Source organism: Mangifera indica, chromosome 14 (assembly GCF_011075055.1).
Source record: "Mangifera indica cultivar Alphonso chromosome 14, CATAS_Mindica_2.1, whole genome shotgun sequence".
NCBI classification, from domain to species: Eukaryota; Viridiplantae; Streptophyta; class Magnoliopsida; order Sapindales; family Anacardiaceae; genus Mangifera; species Mangifera indica.
Window position 1 is genome coordinate 8,900,633 of NC_058150.1, and position 27,581 is coordinate 8,928,213.

At 31.2% G+C, this 27,581-nt stretch overlaps 1 protein-coding gene and 1 long non-coding RNA gene across 2 annotated transcripts; both read right to left on the minus strand.

The window, feature by feature from the left end:
• Positions 1 to 9,425: 9,425 nt before the first annotated feature.
• LOC123195618 (non-specific lipid transfer protein GPI-anchored 7) lies at positions 9,426 to 11,136 on the minus strand. Its single transcript, XM_044609432.1, has 3 exons — positions 10,695 to 11,136; positions 10,516 to 10,545; positions 9,426 to 9,700 (listed from the first exon to the last, which is right to left on the minus strand). The coding sequence occupies exons 1-3, from the start codon at positions 10,996 to 10,998 to the stop codon at positions 9,615 to 9,617; spliced, it is 420 nt and encodes a 139-aa protein (XP_044465367.1). The 5' UTR covers positions 10,999 to 11,136; the 3' UTR covers positions 9,426 to 9,614.
• Positions 9,814 to 10,509, minus strand: LOC123195619. Its single transcript, XR_006497500.1, has 2 exons — positions 10,273 to 10,509; positions 9,814 to 10,180 (listed from the first exon to the last, which is right to left on the minus strand). It is a non-coding gene; the product is annotated as an uncharacterized LOC123195619 (long non-coding RNA).
• Positions 11,137 to 27,581: the final 16,445 nt, after the last annotated feature.

Consider the following 27,581-nt stretch of genomic DNA (forward strand, 5'->3'; position numbering starts at 1 on the left):
CCTTCTCATAACTGCCCATGCCATGATAGTTATATTAAACTGGGTTGGGTCGACTTGTCATGGGTGGACCCGGATCCAATATCTCTCATTCACACATGATAGAAGACCCAAACCAAATGCTTAGCCACAGAAATCCCATATAGCATTACGTTTCATACTTGTAAATGTGTTGTACGACCTCACAAGCAACTTGCATTTGGGAGCTAAATACTATGCATCTGTTAGGAATAGCATAACCTCTTCAACCTGAATACAACAAAAATAAAGCGTTAGGCTCGCAGCACCCCAGACTTATTCGATAACACTAGCTCCTTTTAATCACTTATTTATCATTGTGTTATTTTCTTATATAACCATGATCAAGTCCAATCTCCATATGAGTGACATGATCAATCGACCAATGGACACATATAACATATAAGTCTTCCTCTTCTACTCGACAATCTCAATTTAAACTTAGCTGTTTTTCTAGTCATATTCCATAGACCAAATCATGCGTGGCCATAGGTTCCAAGTTAAGATAGCAACACTAAGAGTAAATATCAAATAACAGTAAATAGTCAAAGGGTACTAACATGAGGTAATCCTCGTAAAGTCTCACACAGTGAGGGAATAGGGATTCATCCTCTCACTACTTTAACTGGTCGTCTTACTTATGTACATATGGTATGAATCATGTGCTACAGTGTGTATTTTCTCAAATGTCATTCACAACACTATACAGATCTTAGTTCAATCGCTACACTCAATGTCTAACCTGAGTTCTTAATTATCTTTACACTTACAAATATTTATTCATATTAAGAGCTCACATCTAACATTCATAAGTTATTTGGAAGTGGGGAATCCAAATCAGTCATTTTTCAAATGTATCTATTTATGACCTTATCTTGATCAATCATTAAGACGACATTTTTATTTCAATAAATCTTTTCTTGAGAAATTTGTCTCTCATTGGTATGCTCTCTCAACATCACATTTCTCAAGAATAATGTCTCATCTTTGCTCGCTTTCTTAGCGCCAAAGGCGATTGCTCTGTGAGTGAGCCAATCTCTAACTTGTGTGACATTACAATCTTGTTGAGCTAAAAATGATGTGTATGCAGTGAAAACCCAAGAATTTCGGGATGTAAGTTCAAAACATGAAATGAAATTAAATTCATGGTTTTCAACATTGTGTCACCAGTACAATATATAAGTTCAGCATTTATCAATCATAGTCTACGCAATCCAAGAAATTTAACATGTCCAAGAAGTACTTTTCTTGGAACAATCTTGATCAAAATATCAGTGACCATACAATGCGTAGAATTATATTGTACGGTTCATTTCCCTCTTGAAAATTGAGTCTCTTATTAAGTTGTGTCTAGTGTCGATATATTTGGTTATCTTATAAAAATTCAAGATTTTTATTTTAACAGACAATCATTGTTTTGGCAATATCGTCCTGTTTACTCAGATTCACGAAGAATCTTCTTAACTAAATAGTTTCTTGCATATTTATTGAACATGCTATATATTAGGCTTTCGATGTGGATACAACTATACATCTCTGTTTCTTATCACTCTAAGATATAGGCCCTTTTAGAGTAAGAAAACTTAGCCGTAATTTAATTTGTGTTGGTTTAAAAACACTTCCCCAATTGGCATCTCAATAACCAATCAAACGCAAGTTCGATCCTTAATCACATAATCAATCATCCACAGAGCCTTAAAAATATCAAAATTCTACATACAGCCTTTCAGTGCTCTTTTTAACATTTACTTATTTCGACTAACCAAGCCAATAACAAAAATAAATATTTGGGCATGTATGCACCATAGCATACATAATACATCTGATGACATTTGAATAGGTAACCTTTGACATTTCTCTACTTCTATCTTAAGTTTTGGGACATATCTCTTTTGGCTCAATAATTCATCATTTGACACAGGAATATCAACGTGTTCACAATATACCATGTTGGATTATTCTAGAATCTTTTGAATATTATGCTCTTATGACAGAGTTAAAAGTTTCTTTGAACAATTCCTCTAGATTTAAATTCATAATATGTAATCTGTTTTCCCACATCTTGCAAGTCAAAAGTATGGACAACCATCCTTTGATGATTATCATTTACTTCAAATCATTTCTAGTTATCTATACATCATCATACACATCGATAGAATTACAAATTTGCCATCAGATTTTGTCACATAGACATGATAAACTTGATTAATCATTTCAAAGTTCAAGTACCAGTATCTAGATGACAGTTTTAGGTTATTTAATGTTTTTGAAGCTCACACACTCTACGCTTTAGACCTATAACAACAAAATTTATATCTCATTTCATGTAGATTTCTTTGTCATGTTTTCCACTAAGGAAAATTATCTTAACATTTATCTAGTGTAATTCTAAATTCAAATGTGTTACTATAACTAAAATCAAACATATTGAAGTAAATCTTATAAATGACGAAAATATCTTTTTACACAATCTATACCTTCTCATTGAGTATAGATTTTCGCTATAAAACGAAATTACATCTATTTATTAAGTCATTTTCCTTACAACTAATTCAGGAAACTCATTCATTCCCAATGAATTTTCGATCTAGCGGTAAGTCAACTAAAACTTAAATTGGTTTGTTTTCTTTGTATTTCATCTCTTCTTCTAATGCATTTCAAAATTTTCCTGTCAAGGGATGAAACAATTATTTCAGGTTCTTCATCATCTTGGGGAGTGGTTATGAAAACCTTGTTTTCACTTTAAAACGTCAATTAAATACTTTTGGACGTCTACTCCAGTGCAATTAAGAATTAATGTTCCCACTATCCAAAATAGATTAAAGCTTAATATCAATGCTTCCACTAGGGTGAGATGAATGAAACAAGCAATTGAAGATTATTACTCTCACTATTCGAAATAGGTTAGAGTTCAATTGCATTTGCTCCCACAATTTAGAACAAGTATAGGACTTATATCTTAGGACTTAACTAACTGTCGTTAAGATATACTCATCCTCATTTTTTTCCTCATCTCATTCAGATGAAACCTTTTATCAACACATCCCTATTTAGAAAAATATCATCTATGAATATAGTATCTCATAATACAATTTCAGTTAATCTTCCAACGAAATCCTCTCTAATGAACACATACCTTTTGGAGTGCTCAACATATCTGATAAAAATACATTTATTTCTTCTCAGTCCCAATTGTTTAAACTTATGGGAAAAGTTATGGATAGGCATTGCTAACTACTAAGGTTGCAATTAATTAACTCAGATTTTCTACTTGCCATAACTCATAGAGAGTGGAAGCAACTAGATTAGTAGGTAATCAGTTAAGTACTCAAGTAGCAATAAATATCATATCATCACAAAATGACTTGATGTTTTGCTTGCGCTTTCATTGACTTAACCATTTCCAATAGAGTTCTATTACTCTTCTTTACTACATTGGTTGTGCGAAGTTTTGGAATTACTATTTACCATACTATTTCTTTTTCATTACTCAGTTCTTTGAACTTTTGGAACAAATGCTCAAGACCTCAGTGAGTTCATAAAACTCTTATCTATTTTGTCTAATTGATTCTCAACTTCAATTATATATAATGTGTAAAACAGTTTACTACTTCTGACTTATGGGAGATCAAGTAGACAAGACTGAATCGAGCATTGTTATCATCACTAGTAATGAAATATGAGATACATTCTCAAACTTTACATTCATAGGAAAACATATACCTAAGTATATAGATTACAAAGGAAGTCAAACTCTTATAGTTTTGTCGAATGGTTTTCTAAAAGTATTTCCAACTAGGCAATGCTCACATGTGGATAATTTTATTTATGCGAAAGTTCCTAATAAACTTTCATATGCCAATTTATTCAACTCATATAGGCCAACATGCTCTAATGTTGCATGCCATATATTTGCTTTTATATTCATACATATAGGAGAAGCAAATAATGAAAAACTTAACATTATCATAATGTAAGGTGACAAACACCATATAACCATTCAACCAACAAACCAAATCTATAAAACTTGATTCTATGGCATTTCAATAAAATACCCAGAAAAATTCAAATTATATCCTAGTTTAAGAAAAACAAGTACTTCAACTAAGATTTGTTGAATATTTAGAGCATTTTAGATTTTGTGTAGGTATAGGATTCGACCACCTGTAAAACTCATTTGCTCGTGTCTATTCCTCTTACTATAACCTTTGTGTTATTGCATACATACATCCAATTCACTTTATTCAGAATTCGATAAAAATCTACTAAATATTTTCTATTATGAGCTACTTGGTCGGTGGTTTTTGAGTTCATAATCCATGTAAAATAATACTCAGTTAATATGATAGTACTAGAAAATAAAGTTTCATCACTTTATGTCTTTATGTTGAACAAGACTATCATTTTCAGTTCTGTTTATTCACAGACAATATAATTCTTGTTGCTTCTATTGCAACTATTCATCTTGTTTCCGTCTTTTCTTCTAGTACTTTTGCCACTTTTCACATTTTGATTCCTTGTTCTTATTCTTTGAGCATTAAACGATCTCTTTTCTGTATTAGGATTTGAGCCACTTACTTTTAAAAGTTGATTTTGTAACATATGCATGAGTACTAAATTTAACTGCCTCAAGGGCGTTTGTCCTCCAATTTTATGTGGCTAGAATAATTAACAAAAGTCATTCTTTCCTCACTATGGGTCATATGTACCTTTATACGCTTCCACTATCGAGAAGAAATCGTTTTTCTAAATGAACCTACTGTTTATATATCAGGTTACACGTAGCTGACTTTAGTTTCACAATCAGATTTAACATTGAATCAAATTCAATAATCAATTGTCTTTATTTGGGGACTACAGTTCCTCCAAACTTTTTAACTAAAACCATACTTATGGCATATGCAGTTGAACATTAATGGTACTCACATACCAGATTGATCATCATGAAACTAATCAAGATATTACACAAAGTGAGTCTTGCTTCTTACATGCATGATGTGCGTCCACAACACGTTTGTGTAAGGCACTGATTGGGTTTTTATCCCTTAGTCAGCCACAACTCTATCTTAACCTGATTCATAGCCTCCAAAGCCTTTTGCTCATATAGGATATTGTGCATTTCAAATGCCACACGTTGTAATTCTCTCTATTCAATATCATTCTCATTCAAATCAACCATCATTTTCTAAGATGTTATGATCAACTAGATCACAAAGACTATATATCAGACACAATGTTATCAATGCAATCAAATACACATCAATTATTATAATTACGCATTAAAATTTTTAAAATATCTCACATAAGGCATAGAATCGAAAGTTTACTATGTTCCCAATCATCTTCCATGACACAAATGCTTGATATTTTAAACTTTAATCTAATTGTATCAATATTAATTTCGGATGAGAATTTCATTAAATTCTACCAATCTCATAATTCTCACATTTAACTAATATATATGATATAACGAATGCATCATCTATCTTGACCATTTCATCAACCCGTATTGATCTTTGAGTCACTTTATCCATGATAAAGTCTTTATTACATTTGCGTTAGATCAAATACCTGGCATTACGTTAGTTTTGGGAATAACGATAAACTAGTGGATATTCTTTAGTACATTATTAAGCGTCGCTCTATAGCAAGCTATAATGAATCCACTTAGTCTCAAAAAGTTTCAAATTCTTGTCCCAAATAAGATTATTGATTACGGTGCTCATATTCATGCATGGATATTATCTCTTTTCCAATTAAGAGAATTATATAGAGTATTGATAGTTTCGACATACATTGTGATGGTCCCTAGTCAACAAACTTGCATGAACTAGAAACATGTGTTTCAAAACACCAATATGTGTTTTTGGGAGTCGAAATAAGATATTATGTGTCATTATGTGTCGTAAGACCCATGAAACACATCTCATATTTAGATCCGAGTACTACACAACTTCCAAGGACCAGAAAAAAAGTTTCACGTGCCAATACGCGCTGGAAGTGGGTGTTCACGCACCAAGACAAGCTCATAAGCCCCTTCATGCATCGAGTCGACACCGCACGCACTGGAAGGGTCTGTAACAAGCTTCAACACTTTAGGAATGAGTCAAACGCATCGTCACACGTCAATTAACGATATGGTCAATGTTTCGACCATTGACCAGTCAACTGACCTGATGGATCGTTGAATGGTTCAAGTAACCCGATTGACTCAACGATTAACCTGTTGATCGGTTTGGGTCTTGACCAACTCGTTGACCAAAGGGTCGGGCAATTAGGTTTTCCCAACTTGATTTTGACTTGAAATTGCGTATAAACCCTAGTTTTTCTATCCATCTAATTGGCCATTTTTTGATGTCTAAACTATAGGGCTTTTGTAGCCCAGTCGAAAATGAGTCCTATCGTTCCAATTTCTGGCATTGATGGCCCCAAAATCCGTCGAAATGACGAGGAAGCATAAAGACGCCTATGGTCTCGGTTTTAGGTCAATTTGCATCGATTTCAGTGTTAATTTGAGTCGTTTTTCATTTCAAAACGTGCAATACCATTCCAATCATTTATTCAACATGTTTCCCAACACCAATTTCATGCAGTTTTGGCTGAATTAAATTCGTGTCCAAAAACGAAATTTTAAACAAAATTCAATATACATATTCTCATTTGCTTAATATACGTAGTATGATTCACAAAAAACATAACAAATACGTATCTTAGGCTCTCATACCAATGTTGGGAATAATTAAATATGTCAAGATCAAATTCTGTGAATTCTATAAATGAGAATTTACGTACCCGGGACAATTTTTGATGAAGCTTCTTCGAATTCTATGCGAGGTGTTTGTGTTAGTCTACTTCCACGATGTCATTTGCCCATATATTGCTTTTCATTTTGGGAGACGAATTTACTGTGCATTTTTGGTTTTACAGAAGAAGAAAGGAGAAACCTTTTTTTGAAAATAACGTTCTCATAATGAGGGGGCAGTTTGTACAATTTATATATGTCCAACTATCCTCCAACTCCTTCTCATAATTGCCCATATTAAACCGAATCGGGTCGACCCGTCATGAGTGGACCTGGATCCAATATTTTATAAATTGTTTACCTCTCGTGAAGATAAACTTTAAAATATCTATATTTTTTTAGAAAAATATAACTAATATTCATTATATAATATAAAATTAATCAAGTTAATAGGTAATAAATTCTAGGATTTCAAGAGTAAGGTATAGAAGTTTGATCTCATATTAAAAAGCATATATAACTAATGTGTGGCTTGTATAATCTTGAGTTCTCTAATCTCAATAACTAACTTGTAAGATATGATTTCCTTACCGTTCATATAATTTAGTAACAGGATTATTACTATAAATTTCAATTACATTTGTAATAATGTGTATTCAAATGTTACAGTATTAACTCAATAACTTTATCATCTGCTAAGGTATTTATCAAAATAGATAAATCTTTTTATTTATATTATATTTAATACAAATGTCAACTAATTTTCCATAAATTGTTTCATTAGTATGTGGATAAGTGTGTGCAGATTTTGCATAGCGCTTTACATTGAAGAACACTCCTTTTGTGTGAAACAAAAATTAAAATGTTAGGTTGCCGTAGGGTCACTGGCTATTTTGCATAAAATCTTGTGCGAATTCTCTTTACAAAAAAGGCCAAAGGACTCCCACCCAAAGAATCTTCTAAGATCAAGTTTTCAATTTTTAACTATAAAAATCTCATTTACTTACTTATAAATAATTAAAATTAAGAAAATTTTAATCTCTTAAAATTTTATCTCTTTTTTCTCCTTTAAACCCTAAAAAGTAATCATTTTTTCTATAAGCCAAATTTTAAAAAATGACATTTCCTCCCTAAGTTTTAGTTTTCAAACTCCAACGTCATATCCGACAGCCTCTCCCTCTTGAAGTTTTCTCTCTCTCTGACGATCTCTCTTCACTTAGCTGAACGTCTAATTGGCGTCAAATGAAGCTTGGAAAATAAAGAGCTTCATCTTCCTGATGAAAACAAACTTTGTTTGGAAAACGAAGAACTTTGTCCTCCTGACGAACTTCATCTGGGAAGCTCTTCATCTCCCAAACTTTATTTAACGTCGATCGGGTGTCCAACTGAATAGAGAGAGATCATCAGAGGGAGAGGAAGCTTCAGGAGAGAGAGACCACCAGAATTTGAAAACTAAACCTTAAAGAGGAAATATCATTTTTTAAAATTTGGTCTACGGAGCAAACTTTTAGTTTTTAAGGTTTTGGATAGAAAAAAAGATTAAATTTTAGTTTATTTTTAATATTACAGATAAAATGATGATTTTATCTTTGAAACTAACAAATTTATCCTTTTATAGATGAGTATTTAAAATTTTTATAATTAAAAGATAAAAATTTAAGATTAAAGAATACTTTAAGTGGGAATAAGTCCTTTGGCCTCTAAAAAGTCTCTCGTCTATCTGTCAATCCATTCCAAAGGGTCGCTAGCACTATCCTTGGGTAGTTCCCATTGCTTCTCCACCGTTCGTCGTGTCCCCACTGCCCTGTCTGAACAAGTAGTGGTTTTCGACACTCTGGAAAGAGTTGTGGATGTGTCATACGAAGAGAGGCCACAAAGAGAAGGAGTCAACAATGCTGCTATGATATTTTATTTTGAGCCTTCTTTATTTATTTAGTGCACTGATTGATACTTTTGACCAGGTTGAGGATTCTTTACCTTTTTATTAAAATTTTGAAATTATTCTACTGCGTGTTTACATCAATTTTGGCGCAAAATTCGTTAACACTTGGAGGAAAAAATTGAACGACTCACCTATAAGAATGAGTTTGGCTGAAAACGCAAAACCCTTTCCCACTTCATTGGCTTGAAATTGGATATTTTTTCCTTTTTCTTTAAATCAGTTTCCGTCACTCAATGAATTTCTTTTTACCTTGTGATTGCATTCCCATTTCCACACTCCAAGGAGTGGTTAAGGGAATTCCTTTTGATTCTGATTGACTATCACTCCTATGCCTTTTGAAGCAGTTGCAGTGATCAGGTAAGAACCCATGTGAATAACAGAGAATTTAAAGTTTTTATTTACCAGGCGAGTCCATCACGCTAGAGAGAATAAAAGAATTTTAAGAAGGAATAATAAAAAAAAACAAAAAAATTATTGAAATGAAATGAGAGAAGAACAGAGAAGTATGAACAATGAATAAAAGACCATAGAATGAAATTCCTCAGAAATATTAATTACATTTAGTTTGAGTTAATGTAAATTGCCAAAGAGTGAAACAATTAAGCATAATATGATAATTGTAATTTTTTTATCTGTCTAACAAGGTTTTATTTTAAATAAGTCAAACCTGGGGTCAAAATAGGAATTTCAAAGAGGAGGATTAAAGACATATCACACAATATCACATTTGTTTCAAATAAGAACATCAATTTATTCAAATGCGATGTGTTCTACATGAAGATGTTCACATCAAGGAGACAACAAATCTCTAAATCTATAAATATGAAGCAGCAAATGACAATGAACGCTTCTCTAAACCAATGAACTCAACATTATTGCATGTACTCCAACGCGGAATATAAGTAATTCGTAGTACTAATAAAGAAGCATAGAAGCACATAATAAGAATAAGCTGGTAACTCCGGCCCATGCTACTGCTGATGCATCGCCTTTATCACTTCCTGTAACATTTATAGTGCTAATGCCATCAATTTTCAATTATGTATAAAGAATAATATTATATATATAAACAAATCATACTAATTTATCTAAAATTAAAAAAATAATGATATAATTAAATCATAAACCATCGATTCAGTTTATAAAAATAACTTTGTTAGCATAGTTTTATCAATGTAGCAATGCACAACAGAGTGGACTGACTAATCCCAGAGAGCATATGTCAATTATAATATGTTTTGCTGTTGACATTAGAAATTATGTTGACACAATGTGAATGCTTCTCTTTCTCTCTACTCCACTTTACATTATTTCACATTGCTGTTATATTAAGTTGTTGATTTCTCTTACCTAACCTAATTTTTTCCCTGAATCGATGTTGCAGAATTGTCCCCTAGGGCTATTATACTGGGTCAAATTTGGAGGCGCCGAAAGTGTCTATAGGCTGGCAACGGGCCAGAGGATACCCATTGCCTACTCCACTATTAGACAAACAAAACAAAATAATTAATAAGTAGTTGTTCAATGGGTCTCCTTTTCATTGATATTTTTCAAGCGCTGATGTAAAATTTACCCTTTGATTTGTTATATCGAGCTTGACCTTTACTGTTCTACATTACCCGGCCGATGTGACTTTGACTTTTGACTTTTAGTTATCATATAGTCAGAAATATGAAAAAATTAGAGTCACCAGATTTTGGAGCAGATCTAATCAGAACATTTATCATGATTTCGCTTTTACAAGCGAAAGAGAAAGTGAAAAAGAACACCAGTTAATGGAATCAAAACGGAAATTGGCTAACGGAAACGGAGTTACCTGGCACCGATGACGGTGAGGCAGCCGAACCTGTGTCGTCGACGGAAAAAACACAAAGAAGAAAGAATAGTCAATTAAATTGATTAAAATACCGAGAAAAACATTAAATCGAGCATAAATCATGATATTTGAAGCAAGCTGAAAAAAGGAAAGATTGAGATGAGATGATGGTTACATACTGTTGCAGGCGCTGAGATCAGTAGAGGCGTTGCATTCGGCACTGAGATTGAGAGCTTGATTGAGTGTGATGTTGAAAGACTGCAACAACCCAGGGGTGGTGTAAAGAGTGCAGAGGCATTTAAGCTGAGTATTTACTGCATTTTTTATGCTGCTACAGCAATCGTTGTCTGGTTTGGTGGTGGAGTTGATAAATTTGTAGCAGTCCACCAGCTTTGATGCACAATCATATTGTGCCTGTGCTGAGCCAAGAACAACAGCAAGAACCGCTAGGCTGATGAAAAGGGACTTGTTGAGAACAGCCATGGATGGAATTCTCTTTCCCTTTTTTTTTTTTTTTTTTAAATTTTTTTCTGGGAGGAGAAATTATAAACTGGTGGTGGAGGTTGTAGTGCGATTACGTGTGCCACTTGCCTTTTAACACCCAACCCAACTTTGGCTTGGTCAGGTCAGACTTTCCGCTCGGTTTCCTTTATAAATTATAATAAAACTTCCTTTGAATAAAAGACGAGCTGCCATGTGCGTCCACACCACAGGTAATATACGATTTATATCTTATAACAAATATTGAAGCTTCTTTTTTAAATTATAAGATTGTGTGGGCAATTTTTGTTGAAAAAAGAGAACTATATTTTATTTTGAGAAAGCTTATCATCATATGTTATAATCTGAATGTTGGTGTATTGAGAGGGAGAGTCCACAATTTTCGAAAGTAAATAAATGAATAACGTACATAATACTATGCCATCAAAAATTAGAACTCAACATGGGAATTAAAGCAAATAAATTTTGCAATTTATGAATTGAAGAAGGGTAAATAAAAATCTATGTATTAGAGGTAGCTTTCCCCACCACATTACAAAATTTCCAAACCACCATCATCAAAACCAATTTCATTACTTTTCTTAGGTGTTATCATAGGAAGACACACCAACTTATTCAATAGGGGATCATGATTGGATGAGGGGTTAATTTAAGAATTAACAATGTGACTTGTTAATATAATTTGTTATCACTAGCTGGTGTATGCAATTTACAATTTTGCATAAAATAAGCTATGATAACAATTATTAGAGTTTGAGAAGAGTTAGATAAGTCTATTACGAGTATTTGAAAATTCTTAGAGACATATATTTGTGTAAGTGGAGTGAAGAAGAAAGATTGACACTAAAATTTTTGTATGGTTTGGTTTATTAGTCGAAATGTCTATGTCTACGGTGTTTTCACTAGTTTATGGTGTAATACAAGAATAATACAATGATTCTCTCTCTTCTTTTTTCTCCCTTTCTCTCTCTCTTTTTTTTTTTTAGTCTCCTTTATATACAAATTTTTAGAGGGACAATGTCTTCACAAATTCTCCTTGTCCCCCAAAACTTAATCTAAGATTTTGAATTCAAATGAATCGATTTATGCCTATATGGATGAAATTTACATTTATACAAAGGTTAATGTCTTTACTTGGTGATCATTGTAAAGTAAGGTTCAACTTATGACTTTTCCTTTAACACCTATTGAAAAATATCAAATCTCAAATCACTTAGTCAATGGTCGATGGTTGCTAGTATCCTAGTCTTTGATATATCAAACTACTGCATTTGAGGGACTAACCTTAGATTGCTTATTTTTATCGCATAACATTATTCATATAGTTTTTATCCAAAAAAAGTATAATAGTGATAATTTTGTGTCAATTTTTATGTTTCACTTTGATTCTTTTAATTTTAATACGAAGAAATTCCTCACACCCTCTCAGATAAGTACTAAAAAATAAACCCCCTTAGATAATGGATATAGCTTTTCAAACCCTTTGATAGTAAAACATTAACACCTTTTGATTTAACAATTTGATAGTAAAAAAGTATTTTTAGACCAGTAAGGTTTAATCAAATTGTATAGGTTGAATGACTATTTCCCTTTAATAAAACGATGATTTTCCTACTTTTTAAATCTAAAAAAGTCTATTTCCCACTTATATGTCGGTGCAAGATGTTAGTTTTAAAAATAAAATGGTATTTTTGTCACTTTGTATAATATATAATTGAGTTAAAATCACTTACACCACTAATTGAACAAATAAATCACATTTTCACTTTAACTACCTTGTATTTTTCCTTTTTTTTGCCTTTATTATATTTTCTTATTTCTTGACCACTGAAAAAAACCTGGGGGGAGTTGATAGATCTTACAACTACTTTTTCTTCTTCTATTATCTCTATTATCTTTCTTCTTTCTTCTTTCTCCTTATTTATGTTCTTCTTCACCAAATCCTTTCTTCATGTCAACTATACCATTAAATGATAAAATTCTTATAATGAAGAAACCAATTTGCAATGGACAAATGTCACAACTGCTTCAGACTTGTTAATGCATATCTGACCACTAGTCATAGCTCAACTAGTTATCAATTTCAAGTAAGGTGAGCTTATGACATTACCAAGTTTTTCAATGACAATATATGCAAGGGAGATGATCAAACCAAATCAATTTGCGATGAATAAATGTCATAACTACTTCAAACTCGTTGATGCAAGTCTAACCACTAGTTATAGCCAAGCTCACCACTGGCTTCGACTAAGGCAAGTATGCGATATCACTAATTCTTTTTTTTTATGACTGTATATGCAAGAGGAATGATCAAAGCATACCAATTTATGATGGCCAAATGTTGCAAATGTTTCAAACTCGTCAATGCATATCCGACCACCAATCTTAGCCTAGCTCATCATCAACTTCAAGTAAGGTGAATATACACCATTAAAGAATAGTTAATTTGAACATACAACATTAAAGAATCCACGGATGGTTAGAAATTGGTTTTAGAATTTTAATTTGATAGTTGGAAATTGTTTATAAGATTGACTGAAAGAGGAAGAAAATAATAGGATTTTGCAATTAAGGGAATCTATTAGGAGATTGAATGGAAGAGGAAGAAAATAATATGATTTTTCGATGAGGAGATTAGTGAAGTTAAGACAGATAAGTTGTTGAAGGGGGTTAGAGAAAAGGGTATTTATGTTGTTTTAACGTTAACATAAAGGTATACAAGTAATTTAACTTTATAAAAGTTAGCTTTATAAAAAATTAATAGATTTTATTAAAAAATTTAATAGAAGGGTGAACAAATGGACATTTCAATTTTAGAAGGTAGACTTGACAGTTTGTGTTATCGAATTTGGGGTTGAATACCTTAAATCCTAATCCGACCTAAAATAGAATCGTACAAAAAATTTTCTATACTGAACTTAAATATTTCTGAATTAATTTGAATTGACCCAAATTAACTCAAATTATGTAACAGACAAAATTGTGTCAAAACAACAAATGTAATGATATAATTTGTTACGAAACAAATATACTTTTGCAATGGAATAATATGATTCTTACAAAAAAAAACACACAAAAAAATATTTTAACACAAAACAACATTTTGTTAAAACAAAATTGTTCTATTTCATGTCAATATTAATAGTTTGTTTATTATCTCTTTGTACAATCAATTGTAGGAATAAAAAAAATAAAATATCACAACCATGAACCCAGATAAGTTTACAACATTAACTTTAAAATAATGCTATTTATAATCAATAAGATTAACAATTTTTTAAATATTTAAGAAATTTAATTTCCAATTCATATGATGAATATTATTGTTATAAATATTAAAACTATTAACAAGTATATTAATATGACACACCAAATATAATAAGTTCAAAATAACAGTACTTATCACACACCAACAAAAAAAAAAACTATAAATAATTTGTTACAAGTATATAAAAAAGAGTTATTATATTAGAATGGATATCTTTAGTAGAAGATGAAAAATTTCGGCCAAATGACTTAAGACTAACTCCTCCAAGTAGATATCCAACCAACTTGTATAATGTTTCAAGAAATAGAAACATTTAAGAATTGATTTAAAGTAACTATTATAATTAAGCTAAAAAAAGAATTAAAATTAAGTTTGGCCAAAAGACTTATTCTCACCTGAGGTATAGTGAAAACCCAAGTGATCTCTGCTAACTTTCGAAAACCTTAATACCCACTCATCTGTTAGTTTTAGCTGTTACAATCAGGGATAAAATTATTATTTAAAGATTTTTATTTAAACCAAGAAAATTGATTTTTTTTTTTTAAAAACTAACCATTTTCCCCTTTAAAAACTAATCATTTCCCCTTTAGTTTATTTAAACAAATAAAAATTAATACATTTTTTCCCTTTTAGTTTTAAAAACTAACCATTTTCCTTTAACTGAATTTTAAAAAAAATAATTTTCACCCCCTTTTTAGGGTTTTATATTTTAAAATGAACAATTGCCCCCCTTAAACTTTGAAACATTACACTTACACCTTAAAACTTCATTCCAACTTTCCAGCGATCGTTCTTCTTAATAATCCTCTTCGGCGACATCTCCTTTCCCTCGATGGTTTCCTAGTGTAGAAACCATAGAAAATCCAACTGAAATGACTAGATTTTGGCAATGGATTTATGCGTCAACGGATGCATAGATCGGTCGAACAACATCGCACAGATGATACCCATATCTATGCAATGTCATTCGATTGATTTGTGCATCTATTGATGATAGATTGTTGCATGAATTTGTGTGATTTTTGCATATATCTATGTAACACTGGAGAAAAACGTCGGGAAAAACAGTTGTCGAAAAGATAGAATAAAGTTTTTGGGGGTGTAAATACAATGTTTCAAAGTTTGAGGGGCGATTGCTTATTTTAAAATATCCCTAAAAAGGGGGTGAAAGATTAATTTTTTAAAATTAAGTTAGGAGAAAATGGTCAGTTTTTAAAACTAAAGGGAAAAAAAAATAACTTTTCTTTTTTTAAATAAAAATATTTAAATGACGAATATATTCTTAAATGTAACAAGCAAAACTAACGAATGGATGGGTATTTAGACTTTTAAAAGTTAGCGGGGGTCACTTTAGGTTTTCACTGTACCTTAAGTGGAAATTAGTCATTTGGCCATTAAGCAAATTCTAATACAAACGGGTGCTAGAGTATTATCTTTATTGGATATATTATTTGCTTGTATTAGTAATAGTAATATCTTTTGTGAGCTCATTCAAATTAAAGTCATTATATTCTAAATCAACTTAAAGAGGAAATGGTGAAAATAACTATGTAAATCATATTTGAAACTATAATAATAATGATAATAATAATAATAATAATAATAATAATAATAATAATAATAATAATAATAATAATAATAATAATAATAATTCAGTAGGAGAGTTATCAATTTAATCAAACAACCAATCTTTGTTGTAAACAAGTGTTTCAACTACATTGGTTAGCTTTGACTACCAATTTTAAGTAGTAATGTTATTGATAATAATAATAATTCAGTAATAGTGTTACAAATTTTTGACTTAGTTTTGGTTGGTTTCGTATCAACTCAAATATAATATGATTTTTTTAAGATCAACTTGAATATGATCCAAACTATTTTTTGTATCGAAAATCATAACTTTAACATGATTTTTTCATATCATATTGTGTTGAGTTAAATTTTGTTAGATCTATTGGAAGGTAGAAAATCATCATTTCATTAAAGTTTAGGTGAAAAATAGTTATTCGACCAATTCAATATCCTTATAAAGATTCAAACATAACAAAAATCCCTCATTTGATTAGGGAAAGTGATGAAATTCTTAAAAAAATAATGTCCTTTAGCTCAAATAGAAATACTGGACTCCAAAAATCACCATCATCCTAATAAGTCACCTTGCCACAAAACCTCTTAGGACCTTTTAAAACAACACCATTAACCTCCATGAGCCAAAGGCCTTGTCCAATATCAACTCAATAATAAAAATCTAAATACAAACTATCACGATAGTGAGTGAGAGGTCATAACAATAGATTTTATAAAAGCATGACTAAAAAGTTCATCCCAAAAAGTAAAAAAATTATCCCAAAAATTAAATAGAATGATAAACCAAATCACCACAAAAGTCAAGTTACCAAAAGGAAAAAAAAAGTAATTATCCTTAATAACTAATCATTATGAATGAAATATTGCTTTGTCATATTAGATTGTCCCAAATACCGTTATTTTATTTCAGAAGGAACACATTTATCAACTTTGATGTCTACTTTTTAGGGCAAAAATTGTTGCCTTTGTTTGTGTAGAGAATTGGATACAAAATATTCCATCTTTGATTATATGGTGAATTAGAGATAAAAATTTTCATCCTTGATTGTATAGTGAATTAAAAACAAAATTTTTTGATCTTTATTATAAAGGGAATTGGAATTAAAATTTTTTATCTTTAATTGTATGATGAATTGAGAACACAATTTTTTGTTATTGATTGTATGATGAATTAGGGATACAAATTTAATTTTTATTTGTGTTGTAAATTAGAGACAAATTTGTGTTATTGTTATTGTGGTGAATTTGGGACAAGAAATTTGATCCTAGTTAAAAAGTAAAAAATGCTTTGATCCACAAAGTCAAATAATTCATATGATGCATCATTTTAACCAAGTAAAAAAAATTAATTAGTAACATTAATTATTGTAAAATTGTTATTACTACAAATTAACTAATAACCAAGTTGTAGCAAAATACTGTATATTAATATATGTAATTGTAACTCATCAACCAAAAACATAAAAAGTAAAAAGTCATTATTGGTAAAATAATTGCACTTTCCTTGTTAATTGGATGTTAAAATATGTATAACTTATAACATCACTCTCCAGATACATATCCTTAAAAGGGATATGGACCTGAAAAAACATGTTGATTTATTTTTTTTTAAGTATGCTCTTATTTAAACCATAACAAAATTTAACAATCATACAAACATATGGGAATGATAGTCATTTTCTTATATAGCATGCCAAAAGGTGTCATTAACCATTACTGACATTAAACCATTGTACTATAAGTAATTACAAGGCAACCCAAATCAAACAGAATGTGCATAATCCAACTATAAACAACTAATTCCGAGTTTAAAAGCAATAATACATAATAGGAAACGTAAATGAGCTCTTTTTCATCCAAACTCCCTTTGGTTAACTTGTTAACTCCCTCGCATGCCTTCTTACTGACCTTGTCTACCTGTAAAATCACACAAAAGAAATGTGTGAGTGTTACAACATAATGACGTTCAGGTCCATATCACCTTTAAGGGTATCATGCCCATATGTTTAACAATCATAAACATAATGACTAGTTCTCAACTAATGATATCAATCGAATACCTAACCCTTAATTTTGAATATCTTAGATGTCTTGTAAAAGTATATCTGAATTGACATCCCAGATGTCTAACTACTACCAGTGCATATAACACAATATTAGTTGGACTTTTAACTGACTAAGCTCTGACACTTTGGCCACATGAGGAATTTGATCACAATCCGTTCCTTTCCATGTATGCATAATTATGAGACTGTTAACTAAAACCATCATTGAACGCCTCTTACCATGAGTGCATATATCAAACACTTGTTAACCACATAAGGAATAAACTGAGGTAGTTCTCCTTTCTATACATCGTTAAGTAAGAATGAGCTGCTAAACACCTTAGTATTGAGTGCATGAAACATCTCATGAGTATCCAGTTAACACTTAAATGCTTTCACATGGGGTTTAAGAGCTAAAGATCACATAGTAGTGACTCCAAACCTAGGCCAAGATTACACTATTTGTTAGGGTAATGCCTTAGAGCCAATCGGTTTGTACATTTGTATAATGTAATTTATTCATTTATTAATAAAAATATATTTTATTATTTATTCATATTAGTATTCATATAATATATTTGTATGAGTAATATACCCTTAGAATTGTAGAACCTTAACGAAAAGATTAGATGACTGATCATAAGAACCCTATAAACATATTAGATGACCATTTTAGAAATGTTCGTAATCCCGATATTACTTTGACTAAAGGCATAGGTACTAGTGATGGAATTAGCATAGTATTGAGTGATTTTATGGAAAAATGACAATAATTCTCAAGTGTCAAAACTTTTAGTTGACAAACTTAGTGCAACACATGAGTGCATGTTATAGATGTGTTCATTGGACTAACTTGACAAAGGGATTTCTATATGGATGGTTGTTTCATTGTCTATGGAATAAATCTTCTAACTCACAAGTACATGTGATATTTAGATTTGAGGTTATCTAATCGTCTCATATAAGGATTGATAGAGTTTGACTCCACCCAATATACTATCATAATTGAGATAACCATAAATGTGATGATTGACTATATCCAGATTTGTATAGAGGTTATAATAGATCAATAGATGATTTGTCACTCTTAAACACTAGAGATGATATCTCGAATAAGAATATTGAAAAATATTGATGCCTACTCGAATATGTAACCACAGTAGGATTGGGTCAAAGGTTAATCCAAGTAATTTAATTATTGATGTGTATCAGTTCATATTAAGGAGTCACTAAAATAAACATGTATCTATGTCTCAATCTTGAAAGATATTGATTGAAGAATGGATTGTATTATGCATAATCATGAAGTTAATAAAGCCTAAAGTTTTTGTTGATACTTGATCGACCAAGTGGCCATGATGCCTTCTTCCTAGAGGTCAATCTTGGTTTGTGTTTAGATTTAACTCAAATTTGAAAACTATTGGTTCGATAAAGAGCTTATGGGTCACATATATATATATATATATATATATATATATATATATATATATATATATATATATATATATATATATATATATATATATATATATATATATATATATATATATTTGATTTGGACTTTGGAGGTATTAGATTATTTATTGACAACCCTGAGGTATTTGAATAGAAATGAAGCTATGAGTGGATTGGGTTTGTCCAATAGGATTGAATTAGCCCATTTTAACTTTTTCCTTAGTTGTGAACACCTTTTATGGTGACAGGGATTAGGATAAAACTTTATTTGAGTTTTATCTAAATCCACACCCAAAATTCAACTAAATCATAGATTCTATAAGATAAGGGTTAAGGATGAATGATCGTTCATGTGTCATGAGTGGCCACTCATTGTGTTTTATAAATATAGAATGAATTTTGCAATTTCAAAACTTTTGCCCAATTTCAAAGATGAATGCATGTTTGTCTGAATACCATCCCCATTCACAGAGTCTTAGTAACTTGATATGATCAATTTTAGCCTTCCTTTCATTTATACTTCGTGTGGATACTAAGGCGTTACCTCATAGTGGCTTAGATAACATACTTATAGCCATGTAAAGATTGAAAAAGCCATTAAACACAGTTATTGTGTTCTTAGATCATCTTATGTATTTTTTAACATGTTTCATGAAAATACTTGTTAAAATGTGATCCTCCATGGGGTTTTTCAGGTCTTGATTAATTTTTAAGATTGTATTTCACTACCTTATTAGATTTTGACAACCCAAAAATTTTTAACAGTGATATTAGAGCAAACGTTTAGGGTATTTTCATGAAAAATTACCTGTTTTGAAATATGTATATTGATTGAGAGAAGGTGTGTGTGTTATTGCATATAAAATTATGATATCAATCATGTTAAAATTTGTAAGTTTGATTTGTGATGTGTTGTTACACAATCATTGACAATCATTTTAACATAAAATATGTGTTAAAATTGTTGAGTTCTAGTTGTTCAATTTTGCTTGAGAATTCGTAGGTTATAAAAATTCGGTTGATTGCCATTAATTTTGTGTTGTTACATGAAATCACCTTCAAATCATGTTGTGTCACATTTTGAGAGTTGTTGCTAGTGTGAGATAGACATACACGCCTTGTTGTCTCATTTCTGCAACAACGTGTTGAATTTAGGGAGGTTTTCCAATGATCGCTTCATAGTAGAACCTAGAAAACATATTGTGAATGATTGTACGCATGATAAGACATAACCGTTCATCACTGTATTCCGTTGTAGAGATAAGCATAGAATTTCCCCGAACGTGAAGAGTCTCATAGATGGATGTCCATCATTATGGAAAATTCACTCGTTAGCATGACCATTTGGCTTATTGTTCATGCTTATGGAATTTTGACAAATTTTAGGTACGTAATGATGAATGCCTGTCTACAAGAGCCTACACACTCATTCAATGTGAAATTTATAGTTTTAACCTTGTTTCATTGAATATGAACCAAACTATAAATTGTCATACCTTTAGGGTTGATTTGTAATTATGCAAAATTTGAAGGGGTAAAAAAATTTAACACTTGACTAAATAATTAATATTAATTCAATTTAATTTTGATTATCTATGTATATAAATATATATATATGTATAGTGCCAAATATATAACTATGAACCTATGGATGTATTTTTTGGGAATGTATGCTTATAAATTTTTAAATAGGGCTTACATCCTCTATCTTCTCTTTTATTCTTAATGTACTTTTTTTCTCACCTAACTCCCCTTGAATGTAACTTGATGTTGTCTTTTTTATTAACGTAAAATTAGAATTAGGTTTTATTTTATTTTCATTCTATTAGAAAAAATGTAACTAGGAGATAGAACCATGTACACTTGAAGAATGAAGGCGAATAAAACTCAAAGAGTAGAACCTAGGTTGACTAGTCAAACCCCTCATGGTGCGAGGGCTTGACATTAGAATAAGCTATATACTGACATTTTAATTTTACATCATAATATGCATGTTTAGGGTTTTATTTCTTAGAAACACTACCCACATATGGACTAAAAATGGTGAGACATAACTAATTAAATCCCTAAACTAATATTAACTTAAAAGATTAATAGTTAATGCCTTCAATTTTACATCCCGATTAACCTTTTTTTTGTTGAAACCTTTTTCGCCAAAATGAAAGGTACACTTCTACTAGGTGGAAAGTCGGGTGATAGTCATATTAGGTATGATTTAACTAACTTACTTTGCTTGTTATCAGAATGAAGTTGAAGTATGTTGAAGGTATATTAAGGAATGCATTTGTTGATGCAAAGGGATATGTTGTATCCACCTTACTGACACTGACAATCGAGATCTCATAGTTTGTTGGGATAACACCTATATAACTTGAGATTGTGGGCTTTTATAATTAATTTGTTGATTTACCTAATCAAGCCAATTCTAGCTTGTTCGCCAAAATGATAGTTGGATTGGTTTGATGGGATCTCAATCTACTAGGAATTCCACCTAGATTTTTTAAATCTAACAATAAGGGCTATTGACTTAAGGAAAATAATGGAAGCGTTTAATTTAAAATCCGTGATTAAATGAATTAATAGATTAATTAAATTACATATCTTATTAATCTATATTTGTAGACAAACATATCAACATGGCAACCACGCATTGTTCGATTCTTGAAAAGTAAAATAGGATACATGGAGGCAACTTCACTAATTGGTGTTGAAATCTTAGGATCTTACTACGTCAAGAAAAAAGATCATACATTGCCCTTTTTGAAGTAGTAAAGAAAGTTGTTTAGATCAAGAAATAAATCACAAAACTTGGAGTAGCTCCTAGCATTGTCGAGCCAATCGAGCTCTCTTGTGACAACAATGAAGCCACTGATTAGGCAAAAGAACCTTGGTTTCAACTAAGATCTAAACATATACTCAGATAATATCACCTAAATCGAGAGAACGCTCAACATAGAGATGTACAAATTGCTAAGGTTAACATAAATGACAATTTGGTAAGCCTGTTAACTAAACCTATATCTCAATAAAAGCATGATAGACATTTAGTTGCATATGACATTAAACATATGAGTGACTAGCTATAATGCAAATGAGAGATTGTTAAGGTAGTATGCAAGAGTCAATCAGTTTGTACATTTGTATCATATAATTTGTTTATTTATGAATAAAAACATGTTTTATTATTCATTCATATTAGTGTTCTCATAATATGTTCGTATGAGTAATATGCACTTAAAACAGTAGAATTGTGACGACGGGATCAGATAATTGATTATGAGAACGTTATGAATATATTATATGACCATTCTAGAAACATCTATAATTCTAATATTACTTTGACTAAAGGCGCAAATAAAAGTGGTGAGATTATCATAATATTGAGTGACTCCACTGAAAAGTGACGACAGTTCTTACAGGTCGAAGTTGTTAGCTGATAGCCTAGTACAACACATAGGTGTATGTTGTAAATGTGTTCATTACACTAACCCGATAAGAGGATTTTTATATGGATAGTTGCTCCAATTTCTACAGAATAAATTCTCTAACTCATGGGTATATGCATTCTTTAGACTTGAGGTCACCAAATTGTCTTATATAAGGATCAGTATAGTTTGATTTTCTCCTAACGTGTCATCATAATTGGAGTAACCATAAATGTGGTGATTGGCTATATCAAATTTTGTATAGAGGCTGTGGTTGGTCAACAAAGGATTCTTCACTCTTAAGTATGAGATATGATATCTCAAATGACACTACTAAAAGACATTGATGATCACTCGAATTTATGGCCACAATGGTATTGGGTCAAAGCTCAATTTAAGTCATTTGATTATTAATGTGTTTCAATTCATATCAAGGAGTCAATAAGATAAACATGTATCTACGTTTTAGCCTCGAGAGATATTAATTGATGAAGAGATCAAATTATATGTAACCTTGAGGTTAGTAAAGTCTAGAGTTGTTCGTTTACACTCTATCAATTGAGTAACCATATGCCTTGCTAAAGGCTGATCTTGGTTTATGTTTTGATTTGACCTAAATTCAGATACTATTGGTTTGATAAAGAGCTCATAGGTCATACACATATAAGAGTTTATTTAAATTTTGAAGGTATTAGATTATTTGTTGATAATCCTAAGGTATTTGAATAGAAGTGAAGCTGTGAATGGACTGGGCTTGTCCAACTGGAATAAATCAACCAATTTGACTTTTCCTTAACCATGAATGATCGTTCATGGTGACACGAATTAATAAAAAACTTTATTTGAGTTTCATCTAAATTTATGCCTAAAATCAAATAAATCACGAATCTGACAAGATAAGAATCAAAGATGAATGGTTGTTTATCATGATTTATAAATATAGAACGAATTTCGTAATTTTAAAACTTTGCCCAATTCCAAAGATGAACACACATTTGTCCGAATACCCTCCCCATTCACAGAGCTCTAACAACTTCATGTGATTGGTTTCAACCTCTTTTTCATATGTGCTTTACATGGATACCAAGACACTACCTTGTATTGGATTAGATAACGTACTTATAACCACATAAAGGTTGAATGAACTATCAAGAGTATGTATCATGTTCTTAGAATACCCTATGTATGTTTTAACATGTTTCATGAAAATACTTGTTAAAACATGATCCTCAATGGGGTCTTAAGGTCTTGATTAATTTTTAAAATTGTATTTTGTTGCCTTACTAGATTTCGACAACCTGAAAATTCTTAACACTCTTGTCTTACACCACAATGAACATAACTAGTGACTATTACTACTCATTTATTTATTTCTCACTTATTCATGAATTTTCTACATTCGACCTGAATTTGCTACATTCAAGATTTGTGTCATCTTCTACATAATCAAACACCTTTATTTATAAATAAGCTTAATTTACCTTTAATAAGGCTTTTCTATTTGATCCTTATTTCCAACACATAATATAGGGGTAAAAAGGTAATTTAGTCCATATGCACAAGTGTGATTAACCTTGCACACTTGTTCATTTTTTTATTCCTATGTATGGGCATGCACCTTCTTTGGTCATGGTAGTGGATCACCTTATTGACTAATGGTCTTATAACCTTTCCTTTAACATTCATTAAGTCTAACTCCTCTTGTCACATTCGTGTATCCTTACACTCATGGTTATGCTCTTGAAAACTATATGTGCAAGCATGCACCCTATAACACATATATGTACATCTTTATTTTGTAAAGGTACAACCGTGTACCTTATGCATGATCTTTAACCTCATGCATGTAAAACCATTCACCACATTGTGCACGACCATGCACCATTATCTACAATAAAATATATTTTTTTTTGTGGCGATTAGGCTCTATTTCTTAAAACAAGAAAAGTATATCTCTACCTTATAGGTCATACTTGTTATCCCAAAATACATATTAACATGCTTAACACACATAGCATAATAACATCATATGGCATTATATGCATATGGAGTTTTCGGCCTTGTTCTACGTACACACTTATATCCAACATGTTTATTCTATGTACCATTTCATAAAATCTTCAAAATAATCTTCAAAACATGTTGTCTAGGCATTATAGATTTGTAGCCACAAAATAGGGATGACAAAGGCCTACTTACTTGGATTCTATTGTCACTATAGTCTTTTCTTAGTTAAGATAGGTTATTTGATGATCTAACTTCCTTTTTTCTAGTAATGTCTTACTCTCCAAACTCTCTATAATCTCCCAATTTCTTTTTAATTGCTCTAAAAATAATAAAATGCGTAGTGAACTCAACCACAACTTAAACCCCTTTTTATTTTAGCAAAATAACTTCAGTCATGGTCATGCAACCTTTTGCATAGTTGTTTGGATGGTTGCCTATTGAAAATCACATCCTATGATCTTTATAATCACTTTATCTATAGTTTAAAATCCATGCATGACTGTACATATCCTTATGCATAGTTATTTGTGGTAACTAGTTGACACTATTCATCCTTATCAAAACCACGAGCATTCACCACCACATGTATAGTCATACACCTTTCCACATTTAGGCAGTTTCAAAACTCATGCAGTAAAAAGACCATTTTACCTTTTGTTTTGCATGTACAAGCATGCACTCTAGGTATGCACGATTGTACAACACACTACACTTGACATATAATGCATTAATTACACCAAAATAGGGAAATGACAATTGTACCATGTAACGTACATGTGGGTTTGACATTTCTCTCTCTTATAAGAATTTTGTCTTATGCCCTACTTGACCTTTCATGTAGCTTCCTCAACTCGATAGTTCCTTTATAACATTTTGGCTAGAGGAATTTGTTTATATTTTAGCTCCTTAACCTATTTGTCCAATATTTACACTAGGTGCTCTTCATAAACCAAACTATCCTTAACTCCACATTTTTTATCTTCGACACATGGCATAGGTCATTAATATAGTTGTATAGACATAAAACATGTTATGAATGCAATCAATGGTTACCAATGACATACGCTAGTAAACTACTTTATCACCCTTTATAACACCTCATAAGGACCTATATGCCTTAGAGCCAATTTACTTTTCTTGTTGAATCTTTTGACATGTTGATATAGGGTAATTTTGAAAAATACCTAGTTGCCAACATTGAATTTTAGATCCTGTTTCCTCTGATTTGTAAAGTTTTTCTGATGGTCTTGAGCTTGCCTTATCCTCTTTCGGATCAATCTCATATCCTAATCATGCATTTGATCATCTCTAATCTTAATGCCTATGTTAGATTATCCTTCTTGTCAATCTCATCCCAATGCGAAGGTGATCAACACTTTCTCCTATAAAGATTCTCACATGGAGCCATTCAAATTGTTGCCTAATAACTATTATTGTATGTAAACTTTATAAGTGATGACAATGTAAGGAGTTTTTGGGTCATTGAAAACTAGTGAAGATAGTGAAATACAATAAAATTAATCAAATAGCTTGAAAATCCCTTTGTTGAATCACATTTTAGGATAATGTTTTCATGAAACATGTTATTGCAAATAATAGAGTGTTTCAAGAACATGATACCTCCATTTGAAGGCTCTTTCATCTTTACTTTGCATTGAAGTCATTATCCAACCGACTACAAGGTGACACCTTGGTATCAACGTAAAACACGAACGAAATAGAGGTCAAAATCACTCACTAGAGGTTGTTAGGGCTCTATGAATAGGGAGGGTATTTGGACAAATGGGCGTTCATCTTTGTAATTGGTCAAAACAATTGAAATTGTGAAAATCATTCTATATTTATTGGATATGATGAACGACCATTCATGGCACATGAATAGTTATTCATCCTTGACCCTTATCTTGTACAATCTGTGATTTATTCAAATTTTGAGTGTAGATTTGAATGAAACTCGAATAAAGTTTTGTTCTAATTTGTGTCACCATGAACAGGTGTTCATAACCCATGAATAGATATAGATGTTCATGGTTAAGAAAAAAATCAAATTAGGCTGATTCAATCCTATTGGGCAAATGTAGTTCAATCGCAATTTCATCTTTATTCAAATACCATAGGATTATCAATAAATAACCCTATATCTTCAAAGTTTGAATAAACTCTTATGTGTATATGACCGATCAGTTATCTATCAAGTTGGTAGTGTTCAGATTCAGATTGAATCTGGACACAAATTAAGATTGACTTTTAACAAAACACCATGGTTACCCTATTAACAGAGTATTAGCAAACAACTTTAAAGCTTTGTCAACTTTACAATTACACACAATATGATCCCTTCATCAATTGATATCTCTCAAAGTTGAGACATAGATACATGTTTATCTTAGTGACTCCTTGTATGAACTAATGTGTATCAATAATCGTATAACTTGGATCAGGCTACAACTCGATCCCATTATGACCACAGTTTCAAGTGGTTATTGATGTCTTTCAGTATTCTCATTCGAGACATCTTTTTTTATGCTTAAGAGTGATTAATCCTCTATTGATCTACCATAGTCTCCATATAGATCTTGATATAGTCAATCGTCACTTTTATGATTACCCCAATTATGCTAATACATTGGGTGATGTCAAACCATTCCAATCCTTGTACGAGATGTTCTGGTGATCTCAAGTTTAAAGATCACATATACCCGTGAGTTAAAAGATTAATTTCACTTGTACGAGACAACCATCCATATGAAAATCCTCTTGTCAGATTAGTCTAGTGAA

What these genes read in the sequence shown, in the direction of transcription:
- LOC123195618 (XM_044609432.1), bottom strand. Translation starts at nt 10,998, where the DNA reads ATGGCTGTTCTCAACAAGTCCCTTTTCATCAGCCTAGCGGTTCTTGCT. An exon ending in TGATCTCAGCGCCTGCAACA is followed by an intron (nt 10,546 to 10,694) that starts GTATGTAACCAT and finishes TCGACGACACAG; the next exon opens with GTTCGGCTGCCTCACCGTCA. An exon ending in CTCACCGTCATCGGTGCCAG is followed by an intron (nt 9,701 to 10,515) that starts GTAACTCCGTTT and finishes TAAATGTTACAG; the next exon opens with GAAGTGATAAAGGCGATGCA.